Source organism: Elaeis guineensis, chromosome 11 (assembly GCF_000442705.2).
Source record: "Elaeis guineensis isolate ETL-2024a chromosome 11, EG11, whole genome shotgun sequence".
NCBI lineage: Eukaryota > Viridiplantae > Streptophyta > Magnoliopsida > Arecales > Arecaceae > Elaeis > Elaeis guineensis.
In genome coordinates, this window is record NC_026003.2 from 88,980,182 (window position 1) to 89,003,546 (window position 23,365).

At 35.3% G+C, this 23,365-nt stretch overlaps 1 protein-coding gene across 1 annotated transcript in view; it reads left to right on the plus strand.

Annotated features, from left to right (window-relative positions):
• LOC105034538 (uncharacterized) overlaps positions 1-21,009 on the plus strand; it is a 93,383-nt gene extending 72,374 nt beyond the window's left edge. Inside the window, 1 exon segment of the mRNA XM_073246219.1 lies at positions 20,559-21,009. Within this exon segment, the coding sequence (XP_073102320.1) occupies positions 20,559-20,787 (229 nt within the window). The 3' untranslated portion in view covers positions 20,788-21,009.
• Positions 21,010-23,365: the final 2,356 nt, after the last annotated feature.

Here is a 23,365-nt window from a genome sequence, read left to right on the forward strand (position 1 = left end):
TCCATTATCAATAATTTCTAACCCTAGGTCTAATCCAGTTAAATGGACTTGACTCGAGCTAACCCATAAACCCATGAATTATGAAATTTATGTCTTAGATATTCTTAAATCTAGATCACTTAATTCTCAATTAAGTTTTGGGCTAACATAGGTTGGGATTTGGTATTTGAAAACAGTTTCAAGTTTTGTAAAATATTTTTACAAATTATCATATAATCAAATAAATTTAATTTCAGATCTAATATACAATATATCAGATCTAAAATTAAAAAAAAAATTAACTCTTTTTGTTCATCTTCATGGAAAAGATTACGCAGCATCCCTACACGCCATAGGAGAACCCCATCGAATAAAAGGAGAGCCATAAAATTCTACTTTCTCCTATGACCGGATGACTATGGGGATCTATCTAATTCGATTACTACACTAAGATTTAGATTAATTATTTAGATCTAATCTAAATAATTAAAATCAGATTATATGCAAAATATTCATGTCAAAAGCAATCTGGTTCTGATACCATTTAAACAAAAATCGACAATTCAAAGCATGCATTTTTTAAAATTTTTATAGTGAAAAATAGTTGATTAAATATTTTAATCTCTATACATGCTTTAGATCAAATCTAAACTACTTTTAAGGATCTATGATATAAATTTTTGCATACAAAAATCTGACATAAAGAAAAACTGCATCAATCATATCGATGCCCTAGATCAGATCTAACCATTAGATCTAATCGGATGAGTCCAAAACTCATTATCTTTGTATGGATCGATGATCACCACTGCTGATAGGCATGGTATGAGGTTCTTTCTGATGCTGAGTAGCCGCACAGATCATTCGACCTCTACAGATTGTCCACTCGAAATCCTGATCGGATCGTCCTTCCTGAGAGTGCTATCTCACGCCGAAAGCTCTAGATGGCTGATTCAAGCTTCTTCCTTTAGATCACCCAGACTCTTCAGATCAAAAGATGGAGCTTTACGAAGAAATGGTGGTGTGGGAGATTGGAACAAGACACTCTTGTATTTTTCTCTCACACAAAACTAGAGCCGAAACTCTAGAACCCATCATAGACCTCACGCCCAAAGAGGAAGGACTCTTCCTCTGTTTCTCATGTACAAAAGCCTGCCCCTCTCTGTTTCATGCCCCCTCTCTTAGAAGATTTTTTCACAATAAAAACCAACTTCTATGCCGCACAAAAATGAGAGGAATTTAAAGTGGGTGTGGAGAAGAGATTGGATAAGGATAAGTGGTTCAAATTAGTTCAAATTCAAATCATTTTGAATTTAATTCAAAACCACTTCATTCTTATCCAAGTGGGGCATCAAAAGAGCTGAGGCGTGAGATATTTCTTATGTAATTCCTTCTCAAATCGTCGCATAAAACTCAGCCTTCCGAAGGTGGTGGCACCAAGGTAAGGATAAGGATAAGTTTTAGTTTGTTTTCAAGTCAAATTCAAACCCTTTGAATTTGAATGATTAAACAATTTATTCTAATGCAAATAGAACCAAAGAAGGGGTGATAATGCACTTCTAGGCATGGAAAAAATTCATGCAAGAACCAATTTTGGAGAAAAGGGTCGGTGTTTATAGAAGAGTCAAACTTGATTTGGACTCCAAGTTCAAGTCCAAATTTAAATCATTTGAACTTAGATTTTAAACCAACCAAATCCTAATCTAAAGGAGATCAGAAAGTGGGCGACATTCATTTCTGGGCATGGGAAAAAATTCACAGAAGAATACTTCTTGCATGAGAAAAGAAGGGCGTAGTGATGAGATGGCGCATGGGGTTGGTTCAAACTAATTCAAACTTGAATTTTATCCAATTAGATTCTTAATCCAATCAAATTAGGTTAGACCCAATTAGACCATTGAACTTAATCTAATTAGGTAACAGATAGTTTTGATTAAATTTTAATCAAATCAAAAATTAATCGAGCTCAAATTTCGATCAAATCAGGAATCAAACATCTCTAGCGATTAGGTCATCTTATAACCTAATCGAGTCAAACCAAATTGAATCTAATTCAATTAGATTTGATCCAAACCTCCATGCTCAATCAAATTAAGCTAATTAGTAATCTAATCACTAATCAATCTCCTACAATTTACTAATAATTAGTAATTAATTTATTATAATTTTGCACAAAATTAATCATTAATCAATTGATGATTATATTCTAGAAGATTCTCAATTATCGATTAGCCACATGATCAGTCAGAGACTTCTTTTGAGTGTGATCCCATAAGTTCGAACCTAAGCTGGTAGCACAGAAATAATCTTCCTATACTAATCAAAGTGACCATCTAGCAATGGTACTCGACGTCTGGATAGTTCGAAGATTGTGAAGCAACATTCAAGAACCTATTGGCATATGGTTTCGTATAATTCATCCCTTTGATCCAAATGCTCAAGATGACCTAGGGTTTCACCGTCAGTCCTGAAAAAACATCCACATTATGTTTCAACTTTCCAAATCCATCACATGGATTATCCCGATTGAGATTTTGCTGAATTAAAACACTAATGCATTAATTCTTACTTATTCAGAGGGGTCAATTCATCTTGACTCACACAATGACTTCTCAAGTATTTAATTGTGCACAAAAATTTTTATCACTGAATTCAGATAGTCTGACACCAAAGCACAGTGAGTTATTTGCAAGTCATCGTGGTGATCTCAGATTGAAGGACACTTATATCCATATTCTTCGTGAGTTACTCTTGAGAGCAGAGTGCTCAGTAGTTGGTCACATTCAATGAGATATATCCGTACGTCTCACTTGCATGTTATCCAGTGTCTTCACACTCCTTGATTAAGAGGACAACCAACGCACATAGCACATAACAACCTATACTTAATATAACTATCGTCTAATAATAGCATATCATTTGGTCATGAACTAGGGTTTTAGGACTAAACTATATATCCTCCTATATCAATTCAAATAGTCCTAAGAACTTCATTATAAATAGGAGTTCAAATAAAATGTACAAGAGTGATGAGAAAAATAAATAATATTTATTATTTTAATAATTTATATATAATTACAATAATTAGCTCAACGTCAACAAGTTGACGATTGGCTTTGGGACACAATTTCCAACAACCTGCTCGTAACACTCACACAAGGGCAATATCAAATCGAGTACATAATATGGTATACATAAGGCTCTTTATAGCTGAAGTATAAGAGATCTTACTCATACGCTCAATCTCTTCAGATGTACTTAGACACATTTTTTGGAGAGAGTAATACCATACCTTAGGGGTAAAAGTCTCCTTTTAGAGTTCTCTATGCTGAATCTCTTCAGAACTTCTCTATGTATATTTTCTGTGACAGGCCAAGCATCCTTCTAGATTTATCTCTATAGATTTTATTCTCAGAATATAGGATGCTTCCTCTAGATCTTTCATGGAGAATTTTTTGGACAATCATCTTTTGATCGAGGTCAGCATAGGAATGTCATTCTCGTTAAGGAGAATGTCATTCACGTACAGTATGAAAAATGTGACAGACTTCACTGACCTTCTTGTATATATAAAGTTTTTTTTCGTTCTCAATGAAATCAAATGATTTGATCGCATCATTGAAATGAGTGTTCTAACTCCGAGAAGCTTGCTTCAATCTATAAATAAATTTTTGTAGCTTGTAGACTTTGTGATCTCCATCATTGGAAGTAAAACCAAAGACAGCTCCATATAGATATTTTTCTCCAGATATCCATTCAGGAATGTAGTTTTTATATCCATTTGCCGTATCTCATAATTGTAAAAAGTTGTAATGGCAAGTAGTGTGTGGATGGATTTAAGCATAGCCACAGGCGAAAAGATATCTGATAGTCAATGCCTTCGCACTGATTATAATCTTTCACCATGAGCCTAGCTTTATAGATTTCTACCTTACCATCTACATCTATTTTTCTTTTGTAGATCTATTTACATCTAATGAATACTATATCCTCTGGTGGATCCATTAAGGTCCATACCTGGGTTGAATGTATTGAGTCAATTTCTGACTTCATAGCACTCAACCATTTTTCGGAGTCGATGTCAGATATCACCTTGTCATAAGTTTTGGGATCATCTCTATGACCCTTATCTCCAACGAAGAATATTTTCTTTATATCCTCTGTAAGCATACTCAAGTACCATTGAGAAGATGGGAGATTCTACTTGATCTATGAGGTAGAGGCAAACTACTAGCTCATTGTTAGTGGGTTCTACAGCTCGTTGCTCTTCAGAGATTTTTTTTTCAGTTCAATTAACCTCCATTACCACCATCTTGGAAAATTATTTTCTAAGAATGTGACATGTCGACTTACAATCATATTGTGATCTTTTAGAAAGTAAAAATAGTATTCTATTGACTCCTTAGGATATCCTATAAAGCGAGCTTTCATAGATCTAGCTTCTAACTTGTCTGTCATTTATCTTTTGACATAGGCGGACATCTTCGAATTTTAGGTAACCAAGACTCGATTTCTAACCATGTCATATCTCATACGGTATAGTAAAAATAATTTAGAGAAAATCCTATTTAGTAGATAAATTATAGTTAATAGGACGTGTCTCCAAAGATTTAAGATAAATTAGTGAAGCTCATCATGGATCGGATCATATCTAATAGGTTCCTATTCCCCTCTCGATACTCCGTTGAGCTAAGGTGTACCGGGAGGAGTCTATTGTGAGACTATGTCGTTTTTCTTGAGATAACTCAAAAATTCTCCATTAAAATATTTTCTTCCTCGATCTGAATGAAAAACCTTAAGAAATTTTTTATTTATTTTTCTACTTCATTTCTGAATTTTTTAAACTTTTCAAAGCCTCAAACTTATGTCTATAAGAAATACATACCCATACCGTAAGAGGTCATCAGTAAATATGAATAAAGTAGTTGTAACTATCTCTAACTTGCACATCAAATGAACCACATACGTCAATATGTATCAGGATAATTATCTCAATGGCCTATCCTTATGTCTTACAAAGGATAACTTGACATATTTTCTTGAAGGCAAGATTCACAAACTGGATATGACTCGGAGTTAAATGAGCCTACGAGAATATTTTTTTTCAGTTTGTTTATCCTGTCTAAGCCAAGTCTAAGATGCCACATATACTTGTAGTTAATGTCTAGATCGTTTATGACCTATAGCACTACTGACTATTTGCTCATTTACATTCACACACGCATCAACATGCAGGTGATAAAAACTATCAATTAAAAATAATGTACAACCAATTTATTTCTCAAATAAATCGAATAGAAATCTTTATTGAAATTAAAAATAAAATCTTCCTATACTAGTACAGAAACGAAAATCAAATTTTGGTTAGCTACCGGCATATAATAACAATCTTTCAAAACTAATCTAAAACCAACGATAATCGAAAAGGGTAGATGCCAACGGCTTCTGCGGCAACTGTTGCTTCATTGTCGATCCAAAGGATCATCTCACTATGCCTCAACCCTTTACTTTCCACTAAATCCTGTATAGATGTACATATATGAGCACTTGAATCAAAATCTTATATCCAACTAAAAGTAGAAGAAATCGTAGGTTAAATTCAACAACGAGCATTCTAAACATACCTTTGAAGGTTTGTCTTCCTTCTTGATCTTTAGGCTTTTTAGATACAGCGGATAATTCCTTTCCAATGGCCGTCAGCGTTGTAATGGAAATAATTTCCTTTATTGTGGCCTTCTTCAAAGTGTTCTTCTTTAGCTTTTTCTCTTTCTTCTACTTTTTTGCAGGCTTGTTTTTCTTCTTCTCTAAAGACTTTCTTTTGAAAGAAGATGCCTGCTCCATGGCAAGAACGGAGCTCCTTAAACTTTCAAGGTCTCCTCTATAGTAACCAACATGTTGACAAGTTCGGATAGGATGCAGTCTAACTTGTTCATATGGTAATTTACTATAAATTATCCGTATGAACTAGTTAAGGATTGCAAGATCAGATCCACTTGCAATTCCTTCTGCATCGTAAGGCAGAGCTTCTCAAGTTCCTCCAGGCCCTTGATCATTGTCAAACAATGATCGTAGAATGACAGTCCATCACGCATCTTGGAGTTGAAGAGCCTCTTCGAAACTTTAAAATACACCATTAGGCTCTGCTCACTATACAACTCTTGCAGGTTAGTGATCATAGCCCTAGAAGTTGGCATGTGCTTATGCTGGCTTGGCAACTCGTTTGACATAGCAGCCAGTACATAGCACTTGATCCGATTGTCATCATCCATCCATTTATCCAGTGCAGCTCTCTGTTCAACATTAGGATGACTTGGCAAAGGAGAGGGGTCTTGGTCAAGAACATACCATAAATTTTTCGATATCAAAACTATCTTGAGATTTCTGAGCCAGTCCTTGAAATTGGTTTTGATCAATCGATTGGACTCCAGATACAGGCTAAAGGATTTGAAGCTGATATAGTTAAACTGCGAAGAGTAAAGATTCTAATTAGATATTTATATTTAATTTTATATTTGTTCTAGAAACTTTAAAAATAAATATGCTCTTATTATTTTTTCGGATCTCTCACACTCAGGTGGAGAAACAAAAATCCTAACACGATACAGATTTCTCATAGATACTGCGGTCCCACCAATGTACGTGCACCTCATCTGACAGATATTGATAATATGCATATCGATGAGTGGACAACTCTTGTCCAATGTTTCTCTAAGCATGTTGCAGTGATTCAGTCTCTAAGTTATGTAGGCTCACCTGACAGATATTGGCAACACTCTTTAGTTAAGTCAGACCCACCGTTCAATACAAGAGTGAAGCCATCATTGGGTCTCTCACTTGACAGATATTAGACCCAACTGTTGGATTTTCATAGTTTCATGCATGCATAATTTTTCAAAACAGTATGTAGCAGAATTTAAAATTTTCAATTAAATCTAGTTTAATCTAAGCATGCATAAGATCAAATCTTCAAATCATAAACAGGATCATCATATGTGAGATAAGATTCAGATATAGAAATCAAATAGAGAAATAAATTAAAAATATATCTTAGCATGGATTCATCTTCACCACGAACTGATGATCGTAGATGTCTTCCGAAGTCCTTGTAGCCGCACAAGTGTCTGACCTCTACGGATATCTACACGAGACTTTGATCTGAGCAGAAGTCTTTTGATCTCACCAGGGTACAACTCTCTTGCAGAGATTACATCTTGATGGTTGAAAATCTTTTTTTTTCTTAAGACACTCTAGAAAAAAAAAAGATGATAGGAGGATCTTGATCTCTACGTTAGAGATCATGAGAAGAACCCTTTCTTCTCTTTTCTTCCTTAAATCGATGCACCAAATCTCTACAATAGAGATGTAGAAATTTTATCCAACTTTTGGACAAAAAGGAGAGGAGACATTCATGTCTAAACATGGACAAAAGGTGGGAGAGAGATGTTCAAACAACCAACACTTGGTTGTGTATAAGAAAGAAAAGATATCACCAACTTACCTCACGCCATCCTTCTTTATGCCGTCCTTTTTTTTCCCATATTTTTCATGCACACAAAGGCCTCTCTTTTGGGCATCAAACCTGATCCTAATCTGGTATCCAACGTCCAAGGTGCTGGGTTTAAATAGAGAGAAGATAGAGTTTTAATTTGGATAAGAGATGAGAGTTCAAATAACCATGGACTCTTGATTTTTTGTGATGCCAACACCAAGATTATGTCCACCTAGATTTCACATGGAAAGGAGGGGATAAAAAGGGGTTATTACACGCACAAGAAAGGAAGAGGTCGTGAAGACTTTGACGTCCAAAAATTTGTTTGGGCATGGGCTTCCTTTTATAGCGCATGGAGGGGAAATTTAATCTACATGAGACTCTTTTTAGGTGACTATTTTAAATCAAATAAAATCTCAAGCAATTCTAATCATATTAGGATCAGATTAGACCCAAATAGATAAAAATTCAAATCTAATTTGGAGCCAAACTATTTAGATTAGATGTTACTTAATTGAAAAATTCTAATCCTTTTGGACTCTTCCTTAGTGCTTGAGTCAGACTCAATTTAATCCTAATCCAATTAGGATTTGATGCATCCATAGAAATGAGAATTCTTAGTAAAAATAGAAACTCATACATCCTAGTCTAATTAGGAATTGTGTTAAACTCAATTTCTAATTCAAATAGGAATATTCTCCCATGCGATTTAGATTATCTTATAACCAAATCAGGTTTGATCAAATCAAACCCATGTTAATTCAAATTAAATCTAATTTAATTAGACTTGATGCAAGCTCTATAGCTCAATCAAATTGAGCCAATTAGCAATCTAATTACTTATTAATCCTCCTTCAACTCACTAATTCTTTAGCGAATTACAATATTTGTATTGGATCAATCATCAATCAAATTGATAATCAAATCCTGTTACGATTCATAATCGTAATTCAACCATCTGATCGGTTGAAAGTCTCTTTTGTGTGTGACTCCATAGGTTCTATTCTGTCTGGTAGTGAGATATATTGTGATCCCTATTATAATATCATTGAAATTTTTTCAATAGATTGGAACAGTTCCAACTCTGCCCATCGAGGATCATCGATTATCAAGATGATGCTCGTGGGTCTCGCAATCCACCAGTAACACCTAGCAGTATATAATGGCAATCCAGTAGAATAAAAGATGATAAACCTCTAGGTGCAGTTAACGTATGATACAGTCCTCTATCATGAGTCTCGATCAGATGGCAGGTCATGGATGAATCGTCAAACTTCATCATCGGTCATATGATAGATTCAATCAGCTCGAGTTCATATATGATTCTATGAAAACTTCTTTCCATCAATCATACTGCTATGGCCATAGACTTAAGGACTCAGCCTCTTAAACCCATAGGACTACTTTCTTCTGCTAGGATCGATAGATCCTATCTTGATGCACACCTCATTCCTACAGTGGATCAACTATCGCCAACATCCACTATAAGGGCTCATTGAAACTCATGTTGATGTGTCAGTCAAACTCCAGCAGTCTCACTGTGAGCAATAGTGCCATCTCAGGTCAAAAGATAAGTTATACAACTGCAGCATCGAGAAAGTCACTAACGAATAAGCAGACATCCATTTGACTTCTCGTATTGGTCACACTCAGTGCTAGTTGTTCTCTAAAACCACCTGTACTCTCACTCCAGTATCTCTACACTGCAGACTCGAGATCCATCTGTCCGAAGAAAGCGATCCGTACACTATTCTATCCGGATCAATCACTATCCCCATGATGATCTTATGATCAGGAGCAATTTAGGAATCAACCATCAATGACACATGTCTCAAATTCTAAACTCTTTGAGAATATGTATCATCATCTTGTTAATCCCTTGGTGATTTATGGATACAAATATGAATGGTAATATAAATATCCAATAAGTACAAAACTATGTCCCAGAGATATGATATGCGTCAGTCAAGATTGGCTTCTAGGACATACATCCAATAATCTTCCACTTATACTAAAGCCAATCTACCATGTATCAAGCTCCATCTTCACAAGACAGGTTTTAGTTTTAGGCTAGCTAAGTGACTTACCAGTGGATCATCTACATCATATGTGGAGTTTGCTCTCTGTACCTCTATGTATTTCTATTTGAGGTAGTCGCGTGTTCTGCTGCTCTATGTGCTTGGATATCTGGTGAGATCTAAGCTCCTTAGCAAGGACTATGGTGCCATTGTCTTTGTAGTATAGTATAATAGCATCTGATGGCATGACAACCAATTCTGTAACTAACATTAGGACCAGAATGTATCTCATACATCTACAGTGTACTCAGCTTCCATCGATCGATTATTTGGAATCTTTTCAAGATATCGACATAGGAACACACTCCATGACATAGACATTCTACCATCAATGTCAGACATAAAATCTGAATTGGTGTATCCTCTCACTCCTAGTTTTGATCATTCTTCAAATTAAGAACATATCCTAAGTTTTTCTTAAGAGCTTAAGGATGTTTTTCACAGCAATCTAGCGCTCTCAGTCTGGAAATAACTGATATTTACTTGTGACATTCACAGTATTATCTATATCAGTTCAAGTACATCATATGGCATATATCTATATCCGAGAGGGTAGCAAATCTCTCTCCGAGATTTTTATGCTGAACTCTTTTAGCATCTACTCTCTGTACTTTATCTGTGAAAACACAAGCATCCAATTGCATCTATCTATATAGATCTTTAGGATGCTCATTTTATGTCTTTTATGGAGAATTCTATATTCAACTATACTTTAACCAATGTCAGTATTGGACACTCCCACTGATCCTTTTGAAAACACATAATTCTTCTTTTCTGATCAAATAATTTGATCATATCATCGAGATGACTATTCCAACTCCAAGGGTATTGTAGTCTTTGTGATCTCCTATCACAAGAAGTGAAATCCATAGGCTATTCCATACAGAAATCTTCAGAAGATCTCTTCTCAGAAAAGTTATTTCACATCCCTTTCTTGGAGTCGATATCTTGCATCACCTCGTTGTAGGTTCTGGGATCATCTTTATGCTTCCCATCTCCCATGAGAAATGATTTTCTCTACATCCTCTGTTAAGCATACCCAAGTATCTTTCGAGAAGATTGGAGATCCTACTATGTGTACGAGATAGAGGAAGAATATATGTCTACTAGCTCATGACGAATAGGTTCTTTAGGTCCCAAGACTTGCTGCTCTTCTGAGACACTCTCTTCGAGCATAACTTTTCTCCCACTGCTTCATCTTGGTTAAACAATTTTTCAAGAAGATAGCATATTGAGTCACAATCACATTGTAATCCTTTCAGAAAGTAGTAGCCTAAACTCTTTTAGGATAAGCTTTATAGACTTATCCTCTAACATATCTACCTGCTGTCTTAGACACAGGTTGGATATCCTTGGATCTTGAAATAATAAAGATTCAGTTCTTACCATGCCATCTCATATGGTGTGGTAGAAACAGATTTAGAATGAATCCAATTTCATAGAAATAAAGCATGTCCCTAAAAAAATATAAATAAATCAGTGAAGTTCATTATAGACCAGACCATATCTTATATAGTCCCATGATTCTTCTTATCTCGTTGAGTTGAGATGTACTAAGAGCAGTCCAATATGAAACTATGCCATATCTCATATTCTTATCTATACCATGACTGATCATCGGTAAAAATAACGAAGTAAAGATAATTTCTTGGTTAGTACATCATATGGGCTACACATATCAAATGTGTACAAGGATAAGTATTTCAGTAGTCCTTTTTCTCTTATCCCACAAGAGTGGCTTAGTCATATTTCCTCAAAGAGATGATGCGCAAACTAGGTATGACTCGATAGTCAATGAGCCCAAAGGCCTATATTTTTTCAATTTGTTAATTATTTCTTCTCCAATATGACTTAGTCATAGGTTCCACATATACTTTAGATTCATCTCAATTTTGGATCTTTCAGATCCAATGGCATTCACTGCTTGCTCAATTAAGTTCACAGATGCATCACCATACAAATGATAGAGACTGTCTTTGAGAACTAAATCCAAACGATAATCACAAAGGACAGATACCCATGGCCACAGCAGCAATTGTTGCCCTATAGCCAATTTAAGGGTTACTTCCTCAGCCCTCTACCTTTTCATCGACTCTACACTAGAGTCCACAACTCAATAGGGAGAAGAGAAAATCATAAGGTAGCATTGAGCAATTTTGACATACCTATTCTAGGTGTGTCTTTATTTTTTTAGGCTCTCCAGGTATTTATCTCTGAACTCTTTCAAGGTTCTTTTGTTATCAACATTTTGACCAATTCAGATAAGGTGCCATGATGGTCATTCATATGGTAGTTTACAATAAGCTATCCATATAAACTAATCAGGGATCGCAGGATCAAATCCATAAGCAATTTCTTGTGCATGGTCATGTCGAGCCTTTCAAGTTCTTTAATATCCTTGATCATTATCAAATAACGATCATAGACTGACTGCCCATCACGCATCAGATGCGCTGTGTGACTTTGATTACCTCACAACACTTGTAGATGAATCAATGTGTCGTTGGCAGTGAACATGTGCTCATGCATACGTTAGAGTTCATGAACTTCAACATGTAGCACCTATCTTTATTGACATTGTCCATCCACTCATCAAGTATAGCTCGTTGACTATAAGTTGGACGAGTTGTTAATATTAAAACAACTTGATAGAGAATATTGCTTAATTTTTTAAAATTAAGAATAATTCTTAAGTTTGTGAGCCAGTCTATGTAATCGGTTTCGGTTAATCGATTGATATCTAAGATTCAAGCTAGAGGGTTGGAAGCTGATATAATGAACAGCAAAGAGTAAAGATTCTAATTGGATGTTTGTACTTATTTTTATAATTTGCTCTAGAAATTTTTAGATGCAAACAGAGACTCACTATTTTATTAGATCTCCCACACTCTTCGAGTGGAGAAATAAAAATTCTAACGCGACAATTGGATTTCTAGTGGGTACTGCGATCCTACCGATGTCGTGCATCTCACCTAACAGTTATTGATAACACGAATAAACACCGATACATGGATAACTCTTTGTCTAGATGCTTCTCTAAGCATGTTGCAGCCACTTGATCTCTAAGTCATGTGGGCTCACCTAACAGTTATTGCCCACACTCCTTAGTTAAGCCAGATCCATCGTTCACAAGCAGGTGCAAAGTCGTAATTGGATCCCTCACCTAACAGTTATTGGGCCCAACCCCATCTTTACCCTGGAGCAACTCTTTGCTAATAGAGTAGTTGCATGTTCTCGATGCAACTGAATCATTGTGACCAATCGAGAACAATCAACATCAGTAGCACGCCCGCACATCTACAATGGTGGAAGATCTTGAACTTAATATTTGTGGAGAGATTTGGGTTTAGGTCTCATCTAATCAGTCATCACATGACTGATGTGATTGGCATGGGCTAAACCAAACCACCAAGCAACTATATTTGAGACTTAATCATCCTAATTGGCTAGGTAAGTAGAGATTGGTGGGGTCCTTTCGTTGCTTTTTTTAGACACCAATAAATTGATCAGATCAGCGAACGGAACCAATTAAATAACCATATTTTAATTACTTGCCTTAGACACCAATTGGACAATTGATCCGAATAGGTTAGCTTAGGTAAATCAGATTCGATCCATAGAGTCGAATTAGGTCCTTAGGTTAATCGATTCTACATATGGATATCAATCAATTCGATCAACAACAATTGTATGATCTTAAGTTCTATTGATCTCATCCTAATCAATACTTGACTCGGTTTGATCAACAACTAAATCAATTTAAACCCAACATGATCAAATCAGAAATCTTTTGATGTAATCCAATTACATGATCTAATTTGATCTACCCATGACCAATCCCTCATGCACAAACACTAATTTCAGATCTTAAATCAAAATTTTCAGTTCTAAATTTTTTGCATGAAGAGTAAATTTTGATCTCGAAATAATTTCAGATCATGCATACAAATATGTATCATATACATAAACAAGTTCAGGTCATAGAAATAAATTTTAGTCTGAAACATACTTTCATATATCATATATATGAATCAAAATAGGTCTCGAAACTCTTTTCAGATCTAAATAACAAAATATATATCACATATATACTGAAAAAATCAGATCTAAAAGTCTAATTTAATTAGAAATTTTAACATCATTCTAGGACAATCATTCAGCATAACAATTATGCTAGGGCAACCTTATGTCAGAACGATATCAAAACTTTTCAGATCTGAAATTTTTTTTCTACAGATTTCAGATCTAAATCTTAATCTAATGCATATGATGTGGCTTTGATACCGCTGTTAGATTTTTATGGTTTCATGCATGCATAATTTTTTAAAACAAGTATGCAGCAGAATTTAAAACTTTTCAGATTAAATCTAGTTTAATCTAAGCATGCATAAGATCAAATCTCCAAACCATAAATAGGATCATCATATGTGAGATAAGATTCAGATATAGAAATCAAATAGAGAAAAATAAATTAAAAATATACCTTGGCATGGATCAATCTTCACTGTAAACTGATGATCATGGATGTCTTCTAAAGGTCCTTTATAGCCGCACAAGCGTCTGACCTCTATGGATATCCATACAAGACTCTGATCTGATCAGAAGTCTTTTGATCTCACCGAAGTGCTAGCTCTCTTGCAGAGATCACATCTTGATGGTTGAAAATCTTTTTCTCTTAAAACACTCTTAGAGAAAAAGAAGATGATTGGAGGATCTTGATCTCTACGCTAGAGATCATGAGAAAAATTATTTCTTCTCTTTTCTTTCTTAAATCCATGCATCAAATCTCTACAATAGAGATGTAAAAATTTTGTCCAACTTTTGGACAAAGAAGATAGGAGACATTCATATCTAAACATGGACAAAAGGTGGGAGAGGAGATGTTCAAACAACCAACACTTGGTTGTGTAAGAAAGAAAAGATATCACCAACTTACCTCACGCCATCCTTGTTCATGCCATCCCTCTTTTCTCCTATATTTTTCACGCACACAAAGGCCTCTCTTTTGGGCGTCAAACTTGATCCTAATCAGGTATCCAACGTCCAACGTGCTGGGTTTAAATAGAGAGAAGATAGAGTTCTAATTTGGATAGGAGATGAGAGTCCAAATAACCATGGACTCTTGATTTTTTGTGATGCCAACACCAAGATTATTTCTGCCCAGATTTCACATGAAAAGGAGGGGATAAAAAGGGGTTATTACACGCACAAGAAAGGTAAAGGGCGTGAAGACTTTGACATCCAAAAATTTGTTTGGGTGTGGGCTTCCTTTTATGGTGCATGGAGGGGAAATTTAATCTACATGGGACTCTTTTTAAGTGGTTGTTTTAAATCAAATAAAATCTCAAGCAATTCTAATCATATTAGCATCAGTTTAGACCTAAATAGCTGAAAATCCAAATCTGATTTAGAGTCCAAACTATTTAGATTAGATATCACCTAATTGGAGGAGTCTTAGTCCTTTTGGACTCTCTCTTGGTGCTTGAGTCAAACTCAATTTAATCCAAATCCAATTAGGATTTGATGCACCCATAAAAATGAGAATTTTTAATCCAAATAGAAACTCATACATCCTAGTCTAATTAGGCATTGAGTCAAACTCAAATCTTAATTCAAATAGGAATCATTCTCTCATGCGATTTAGGTTATGTTATAATCCAATCAGATTTGATCAAATCAAATCCATGTCAAGTCAAATTAAATTCAATTTAATTAGACTTGATGCAAGCCCCATAGCTTAATGAAATTAAGCCAATTAGCAATCTAATTACTTATTAATCCTCCTTTAACTCACTAACTCTTTAGTGAGTTATAATATTTGCATTGGATCAATCATCAATCAAATTGATAATCAAATTCTGTTACGATTCATAATCGTAATTCAACCATCTGATTAGTCAAAAAGTCTCTTTTGTATGTGATCCCATAAGTTCTATTTTGTCTGATAGTGAGATATATTGTGATCCCTATCACATTATCATTGAAACTCTTTTAATGGATTGGAACAGTTCCAACTCTGTCCATCAAGGATCATCGATCATCAGGATGATACTCGTGGGTCTTACAATCCATCAGTAGCACCTAGCAATATGTAGTGGCAACCCAGCAGAATAAAAGATGATGAACCTCTAGGTGCAGTTAACGTATGATACAGTCCCTCTATCATGAGTCTCGATCGGATGGCAGATCATAGATGAATCGTCAAACCTCATCATCGGTCATATGATAGATTCAATCAGTTCGAGTCCATATGTGATTCTATGAAAACTTCTTTCTATCAATCACACTGCTATGGCCATAGATTTAAGGACTCAGTCTCTTAAATCTCATAAGACTACTCCCTTCTGCTAGATCAATAGATCTCATTTTGATGCACACCCCATTCCTACAGTCGACCAACTGTCACCAACACCACTACAAGGGCTCATTGAGATTCATGTTGATATGTCAGTCAAATTCCAGCAGCCTCACTGTGAGTAGTAGTGCCATCTCAGGTCAAAGGATCAGTCATACAACTACAGCATCGAGAAAGTCACTAATGAATGAGCAGACATCCATGTGATTTCTCGTGTTGGTCACGCTCAGTGCTAGTTGTTCTCTAACAACCATCTGCGCTCTCGCTTCAGTGTCTCTACACTGCAGGCTCGAGATCCATCTGTCCGAAGGAAGCGATCCATGCACTGATATATCTGGATCCATCACTATTCCCATGATGATCCTATGATTTGGAGCAATTTAAAATCAACCATCAATGACACATGTCTTAAATTTTTAACTCTTTGAGAATATGTGTCATCATCTTGTTAATCCCTTGGATGATTCATGGATGCATAAACATGAATAGTAATATAAATATCCAATAAGTACAAAACTATGTCCCAGAGATATGATATGCATCAGTCAAGATTGGCTTCTAGGACATACATCCAACACCAACCCTATCAACACCCTGCAGCAACTCTTTGCTATAGAGTGGTTGCGTGTTTCCGATGCAACTGAACCATTGTAACCAGTCGAGAACAATCAACACCAGTTACATGCCTACACATCTACAATGGTGGAAGACTGCTAGACTTAATATATATACAAAGAGGTTTTAATTTAAGTCTCATCTAATTAGTTATCACCATGACTAGTCCTATTAGTATGGGCTAAATCGAACTACCAAATAATCTGATTCAAGATATAATTTACCAAATTGACCAGGTAAGTGGAGATGAGTGGGAGCCTTCCTTTAAACATTCAAGGGTCCTAATTAAGTAATCACTATCTAGCACTTGCCTTAGATCCCAATTGATCAATTGATTCTAAATAGGTTAGCTTAAGTGATTAAGGCTCGATCTACTGAGCCGAATTAGTCCTTGGATCAATCGATTTAACATATGAATTTCAATCGATCAAACCAACTATAACTATTGGTTTGATCATTAGTACTTTTGACTTAATCCTAATCAACTTTTGAATGGGTTTGATCAACTGCTCAAATCAATTAGGTTCCATTAAATTCAAATCAATTATCCTAGATGTAATCAAATTACTAGGCCTAATTTGATTTAGCCATGATCAATTATTAATCTTATTAACATTAAATTCAGATCTAAAACCCAAATTCCATATGTGAATTACATGAATAATTTAACATGTTATGAACTCAAAACAACTTTCAAATTTCAAATCTAAATTCTAAATTTAGGATCTTAATATGTTATGATTTTGAAACTAGTTTTCAAATTTCAGCAATCATTCATACATAAAAAAATTAGATCTAAAACTATTTTTTTCAGATCTAAATCACTACTCATATATCTCATATATGATTAAAAATTGATCTAAAAATAATTTTTTAGATCAATAAAAATTAGATCTAAATATTAAAAATACTTTTTAAAAGGATTTAACATCGATATGGGACAACCTTTACAACATGAGGGGTAAACCTTATGTTAGGACAATCTTATGGCATATCGATGTCAGATCATTAATCAAATTAATTTTTGAACTGATTAGAAATCAGATCTTATCTTATTTTCATACATATAAATCCATGGTTCTGATACCACTATTGGATTCTAGGTATTTTATATGCAGATTTCAAAATAATTTTAAAAAACAAACAGTGAAAGACTAGATTAAATCATATTTAATCCTACACATACATAGATCTAAATCTTATACCTACTGATCTAGTTCATATGATGATAAATAAGATATAAAGTATCTGATTTCAAAAAATAAAATTAAATATGTGATCAAATCACATATTTGAATCGCTGAACTCCTTCAGATCCAGATCAAAGGATGTCTTCAGGTTCTAGTGTACCCGTGCACGTGCCCAGCATCTATAAATATCCACATAAGGCCTGATCTGATTGGAGGTTCTTTAATCTCTCCGAGATGCTAGCTCTCTTGCGAAGATCGCATTCTTGATGGTTGAATCTGATTTTCTTCAATCTCTAAGACCCTCTCAAGAAAGAAGAAGAAATAGGAGGAAGAAGAAGACTTTGGAGAGGTGAGAACCCTTCTCTCTTTCTCCCTATGACTTTCTCATGACACGCCCAAGCTTTCACGCCCAAAGAGTTGTGATTTTTTTTTTCCATGCCCTCTAGGTCTCTTTTATAGATGGCATCCATAGTTTGATTAAGACTAGGTTTGACAAAATCAAACCTAATCAAAGTAGGACTCCAACTTTGATCCAATCAAAACGAGATCAAATCTGATTTGATCCTCATCCAAAAAGGGGATAAGAGAGGAGGCATGGAAGGGCTTGGGCTGATCCATTCACATGCTAAATCCAATTTGGCATGGAGCTTAGGTGGCGCAAGGAGATTGGGTGGCGCAGTGGAGAGAGAATCTCAATTCAACTGGGATTCCTTATTTGTTGATTTACATCTGATTTAATCCTAACTAAATTAGGATTAGGTTGCACCCAAATTAAGTTAATTCCTAGGCCAATTAAGAACTCAATTAAATCTTGATTAGATCCTAATCTAATTAGAAAATTGATTGAATCAAATTCTAGTCAAACTAGGAATTGATCTCCTTATATAATTGGATTATCTCATAATCTAAGTAGACTTGATCTAATCAAATCCAAATCAAATCAAATTGAATCTAATTTAATTAGATCTGATTTGAATCCCATAGCTTAATCAAATTGAGTCAGACAGCAATCCAATTGCTAATTAATCCTCTTATAATTTACTAACACTTAGTGAATTAGTTAATTACAATTTTTGCATTATCAATCATATTGATAATTAAGTTCTATTACGATTTGTAATCATAACTCAACCATCTGATCAGTTAAGAACCTCTTTTATGGATGATTAATAGGTTCTGTTCTGTCTGGTAGTGAGACATACTATGATCTCCATCATAGTATCATCAAAATACCTTTCGATGGGTTAGAACAACTCTAACTCACACCCAACAAGAATTATCAATCCAAAATTATTTTAGTGAGTTCTGATAATCCACTAGTGATGCCTAGTAGCATGTGGTGGCAATCCAGTAGAATAGAAAATAAAACCTCTAGGTGTAGTTACCGTATGATTCAGTTCCTCTATCGTAAGTTCCGACAAGACGAAGGTCATAGAAACTCGTCAAATCCCAACGTTCGTCATATAAAAGATTCAATTAGCTCAAGTCCGAATGTAATACTTATGAAATTTTTTTTCATCAATCATCTTACTATGGTCATAAACTTATGGACTTGGCTTATTAAATCTTATAAGACTACTCTTTATCTACTAAGATCGATAGATCTCTTATAAATGCGCATCCTGCTCATACAATGAATCTGCTATAGCCAATGTACATTAGAAGAACTCAAATGGCTAGTAGACTATGTTTATGTACAGTCAAACTACAGCAACCCTACTGCGAGCAGCCGAGATACTGCAGGTCAAGGAACCACTCACACTACTATAGCATCGAGAAGATCATTGACGAGTGAGTAGACATCCATGTGATCTCTCGTATGGTCATGCTCAGTACTGATGTTCTCCAACAACTACGCTCACTCTCGCTCAGTGTCTCTACACTATAGACTTGAGACTCATCTACTTTGAAGGAAGCGATCCATGCATCAATCTAACTGGATCAATCATCATCCCATGATGATCCATCGATCGAGAGTAATTTAAAAATTAGTTATACATGTCTCAAATCTAAATTCTTTAGAATATATATCTTTAAATTATTAATTTTTTGGACGATTCTCGAATAAATAACACAAGAATAGATAAAAAAATTATTCACTTTATTGATAAATCAATTGGTTAAATACAAAAATATATCCTAAAATTGGTACAATGCGTCTGTCATATTGACTTTTAGGGCATATATCTAACACTTTCAATCTAATTTTGTATCATGATCTCTTTGGCCATCAGGGTTATCTAAGATTTACTGGAACTTTTTTACCAATCTCAAACTAAAATAAAAGGCCAAGGTCTAATTTGCAATGAGAAATGCCTTCATTATGGTACGATACATTTTGATTGAGCAGACATGATTAACCAAGGCATTGTTGGTTGAGCTTATGACAAGCAACCCATTAATTATAGTGCATCATATGTCCTGATCATAATCTGCTGAGTCATCATTTTTTGTTCATCACATGTTTCTAACCAAGCAAGCATAGTTACCTGAGTCGTCATTTGTATGTTTTGCAACAAACATTATCTGTAGATTTTGAGCCATTGCTGAACAGCTCTAACAATTGCTTTATTCCAGGTCATTATAAAAACAAGCCAGGTACATTGTGTTCTTAAGAAGAATGTTACTTGAATACTTGATTATTAATGCTGGGAAAATCTTTATGTGATCGATCAGCTTCTACCTCAGTGATAATATCTATTTAGGCTGGCATTATTTGTTACCCTAATATAGAACTGAGGGGCATTTTGTGCATTTTTCGACAATTAACAGCATGAAGTATGAAAGTTCATAACCAGTAAGAGTAAGGCTCATTTACCCACTATTCATCTTGTATCATGCGTTTTTTGTAGATTTATGGATGAGGAAAAAAATCAAACTGAAATTTTCAATGAAATGCCAAGAAATAATGATGCAACAATCAGTGACAATGGCAAGATATCATCACTAGAGGCAGAGTTAAAAGATATAAGAGAACGATTCCTTCAAATGAGCCTCCAGTATGCTGAAGTGGAAGCCGAGCGCGAAGAACTGGTTATGAAGCTCAATTCTACGAAAAAGGAGAAGAGGTGGTTCTTGTAAATTGAAAGGCGACACCAGATCATTTTTCCTTCCACTAGGACAAGTTGTTTTCTTTCCTCATTTTTGATATATATTTATTGTCATATATAATTTTGGGAAATTACAATTTTTTTGGTGATGTTTTGTACGAAAATTTGGGAGATGGAAGCCATCAGGCTGCCTGATAAATGATTTCACCGAGCAGTTAGAAAGTATATAGTGTATCCACCAAACTTATTGCTATTCTGAATTGAGTCCATTGGAGACAGTTTATATGGATTAACCTCCTTATCTTGTAGGACTGTTCATTGGAAATGTATATTGAGATCAGAAGGCCTAAAGAATTGTCAGGGATCTTATATGAGGCCTCAAGGTTGAAAAACTATTAAATTTTGCAGAGAAGCACGACTGAAACCAGAGTTGTTCTTCAATGTTTAGACCTTTATTGCACCTATGAATCTGAGTTGTAAGAAGGATTTTGAAAGCTCATTTATATCAGAGCCTGACATGTGCAAGCAAAGCTAAGATTTGCTTGCCTAACACGCACATTTGTTGAATGGAGAATTGTAACGAGGAAGATGTAGCAAGGAAGAGGACAAAATTCTGGAAGATTTCTGCAATCATTGTTAAAGTTTATTGAAGATATTGCCCATTTTGAACTCTTTCGATCTTTTGACGATGCCTGTGGATTGATGCTTAGTTTCAGTCTATAACCTGCAAGATATGTAATTTACTGAACTTTGAACTTGATAAATGCATTATTATTTGCCTCGTCTGATTGAAGTTAGTATCATACACAGCTTTACTTTCTCCATATTAGCAAAACTTGTTGGGTTTTGCCCCTCCTTAATGAGGATGACCCAACATCCTTTGAATATACAACCAATTGGATTATTACCAGCCCAATCTCCAATTAGGTGTGATTTATTCCCAAGGTGGGCTAGCTGTTGCCATCATCTATAATGGTGGAATTCGAAGTATCACTAGTCATTCTTGAGAGAGAGGCTGAACAATCCAAAATTTTCAGAACTGACAGTCTGGAGCATTCTGACCATATTTTTGTATTAAGGACTCTTATTGGTACACTGCTTATTGCATTGGAAAGTAGACTTGTTGCCCTTTTCAACGGTATATTGATTGTCTATAGAAACTGAGAGGATTGATAGCAGTTTTATGAGGAATGGAGGCCAAAACAGAAGGTAGGCCAAAAATAGAGGAGTATCGATGGATTGTTTTTGGGCTCCAAGAACTTTGATTTTGGCAAAGTTTGTTTTGTTGGTTGATCTCTCTTATATCTCTCATATAGAAGATCTATTTTGTATGATAGATCTTTGTCCTCTACTAGTCTTTGAGGGATTCTACTTGTAATCATCCTTGTATTGGATCTTCTGGAAGTAGTAATTGATTTGGCTTGGTGTTGTGGTTTTTCCTGATTCGGATTTTCCACATTAAATCTTGATGTTTTTCTAGTTTTTTCTTTCGCCCTGTTTCGATTTGTCTCTATGCTATTCTCTCCTCTTCCTCCCTACAAAAGTGGTATCAAAGCAAGTTCGAGATGGAGGCAAAGGCTATTCGAATGATCAGCTTGGATGGGAACAATTGGGCGATTTGGAAAACAAGAATAGGGGATCTGTTGGCATGCCAGGATCTTGATGCACTATTGCTTGAAAAAACTGCTCAACTTGAAGACATGGAAGATAGTGAATGGGAGAGACTTGATCGAAAGGTTATTAGTTTCATCAAGCAATGACTTGATGATAATATCTTTCATCTTGTTTCTATGGAGATGTCGGCAGAATCTTTATGAAAGAAGCTTGAAAGTATGTATGAAAGGATGACTGCCGACAACAAGGCTTTCTTGATTCGAAAGCTTGTAAATCTAAAGTATGTTGAGGAGCATTCTATTACCGAGCACCTCAACAAAACGTAGAAGATTATGAATCAACTTGCTGCTATGAAGATGACTCTTGATACGGCGTTGCAAGCTCTTCTTCTTCTTAGCTCTTTATCGGATAGCTGGGAGATTTTGGTAGTTTTCTTAAGCAATTGGGTACCTGATGGTGTTGTTACCATAGATATTGTCACTTCCGCTTTGCTTAATGAGGAAGTCAAATGAAAATCATTGGGTATATCCTCTTTCGATGCATTGGTTGCTAAAAAGCGGGTGACAAGCATAGACCACAAGCAAAGAAGGCGTGATGGTTCAAGGGGAAGATCAAAATCAAGAGTTAGAGGCAACTATCATCATTGAGGGAAGCCTGGCCATATTAAGAAATATTGTTGGTCATTGAAGAAGGAGCAAAAAGAAAAGAAGAAGGGCTATGAGAAGCTGGAACCTAAGGAGGAAGATCAAAATCAAGAGTTAGAGGCAACTATCATCATTGAGGGAAGCCTGACCATATTAAGAAATATTGTTGGTCATTGAAAAAGGAGCAAAAAGAAAAGAAGGGCTATGAGAAGCTGGAACCTAAGGAGCCTTCAGTTGTTGTGGCTGAAGGGGAGGTTATCTTTTGCTCATCACTGGATTCTTGTCTTTGTGTTGTTAGTGATGGCTCGAGCTGTTGATTGACTCGGGTGCCTCATATCATGTTATTCCTCA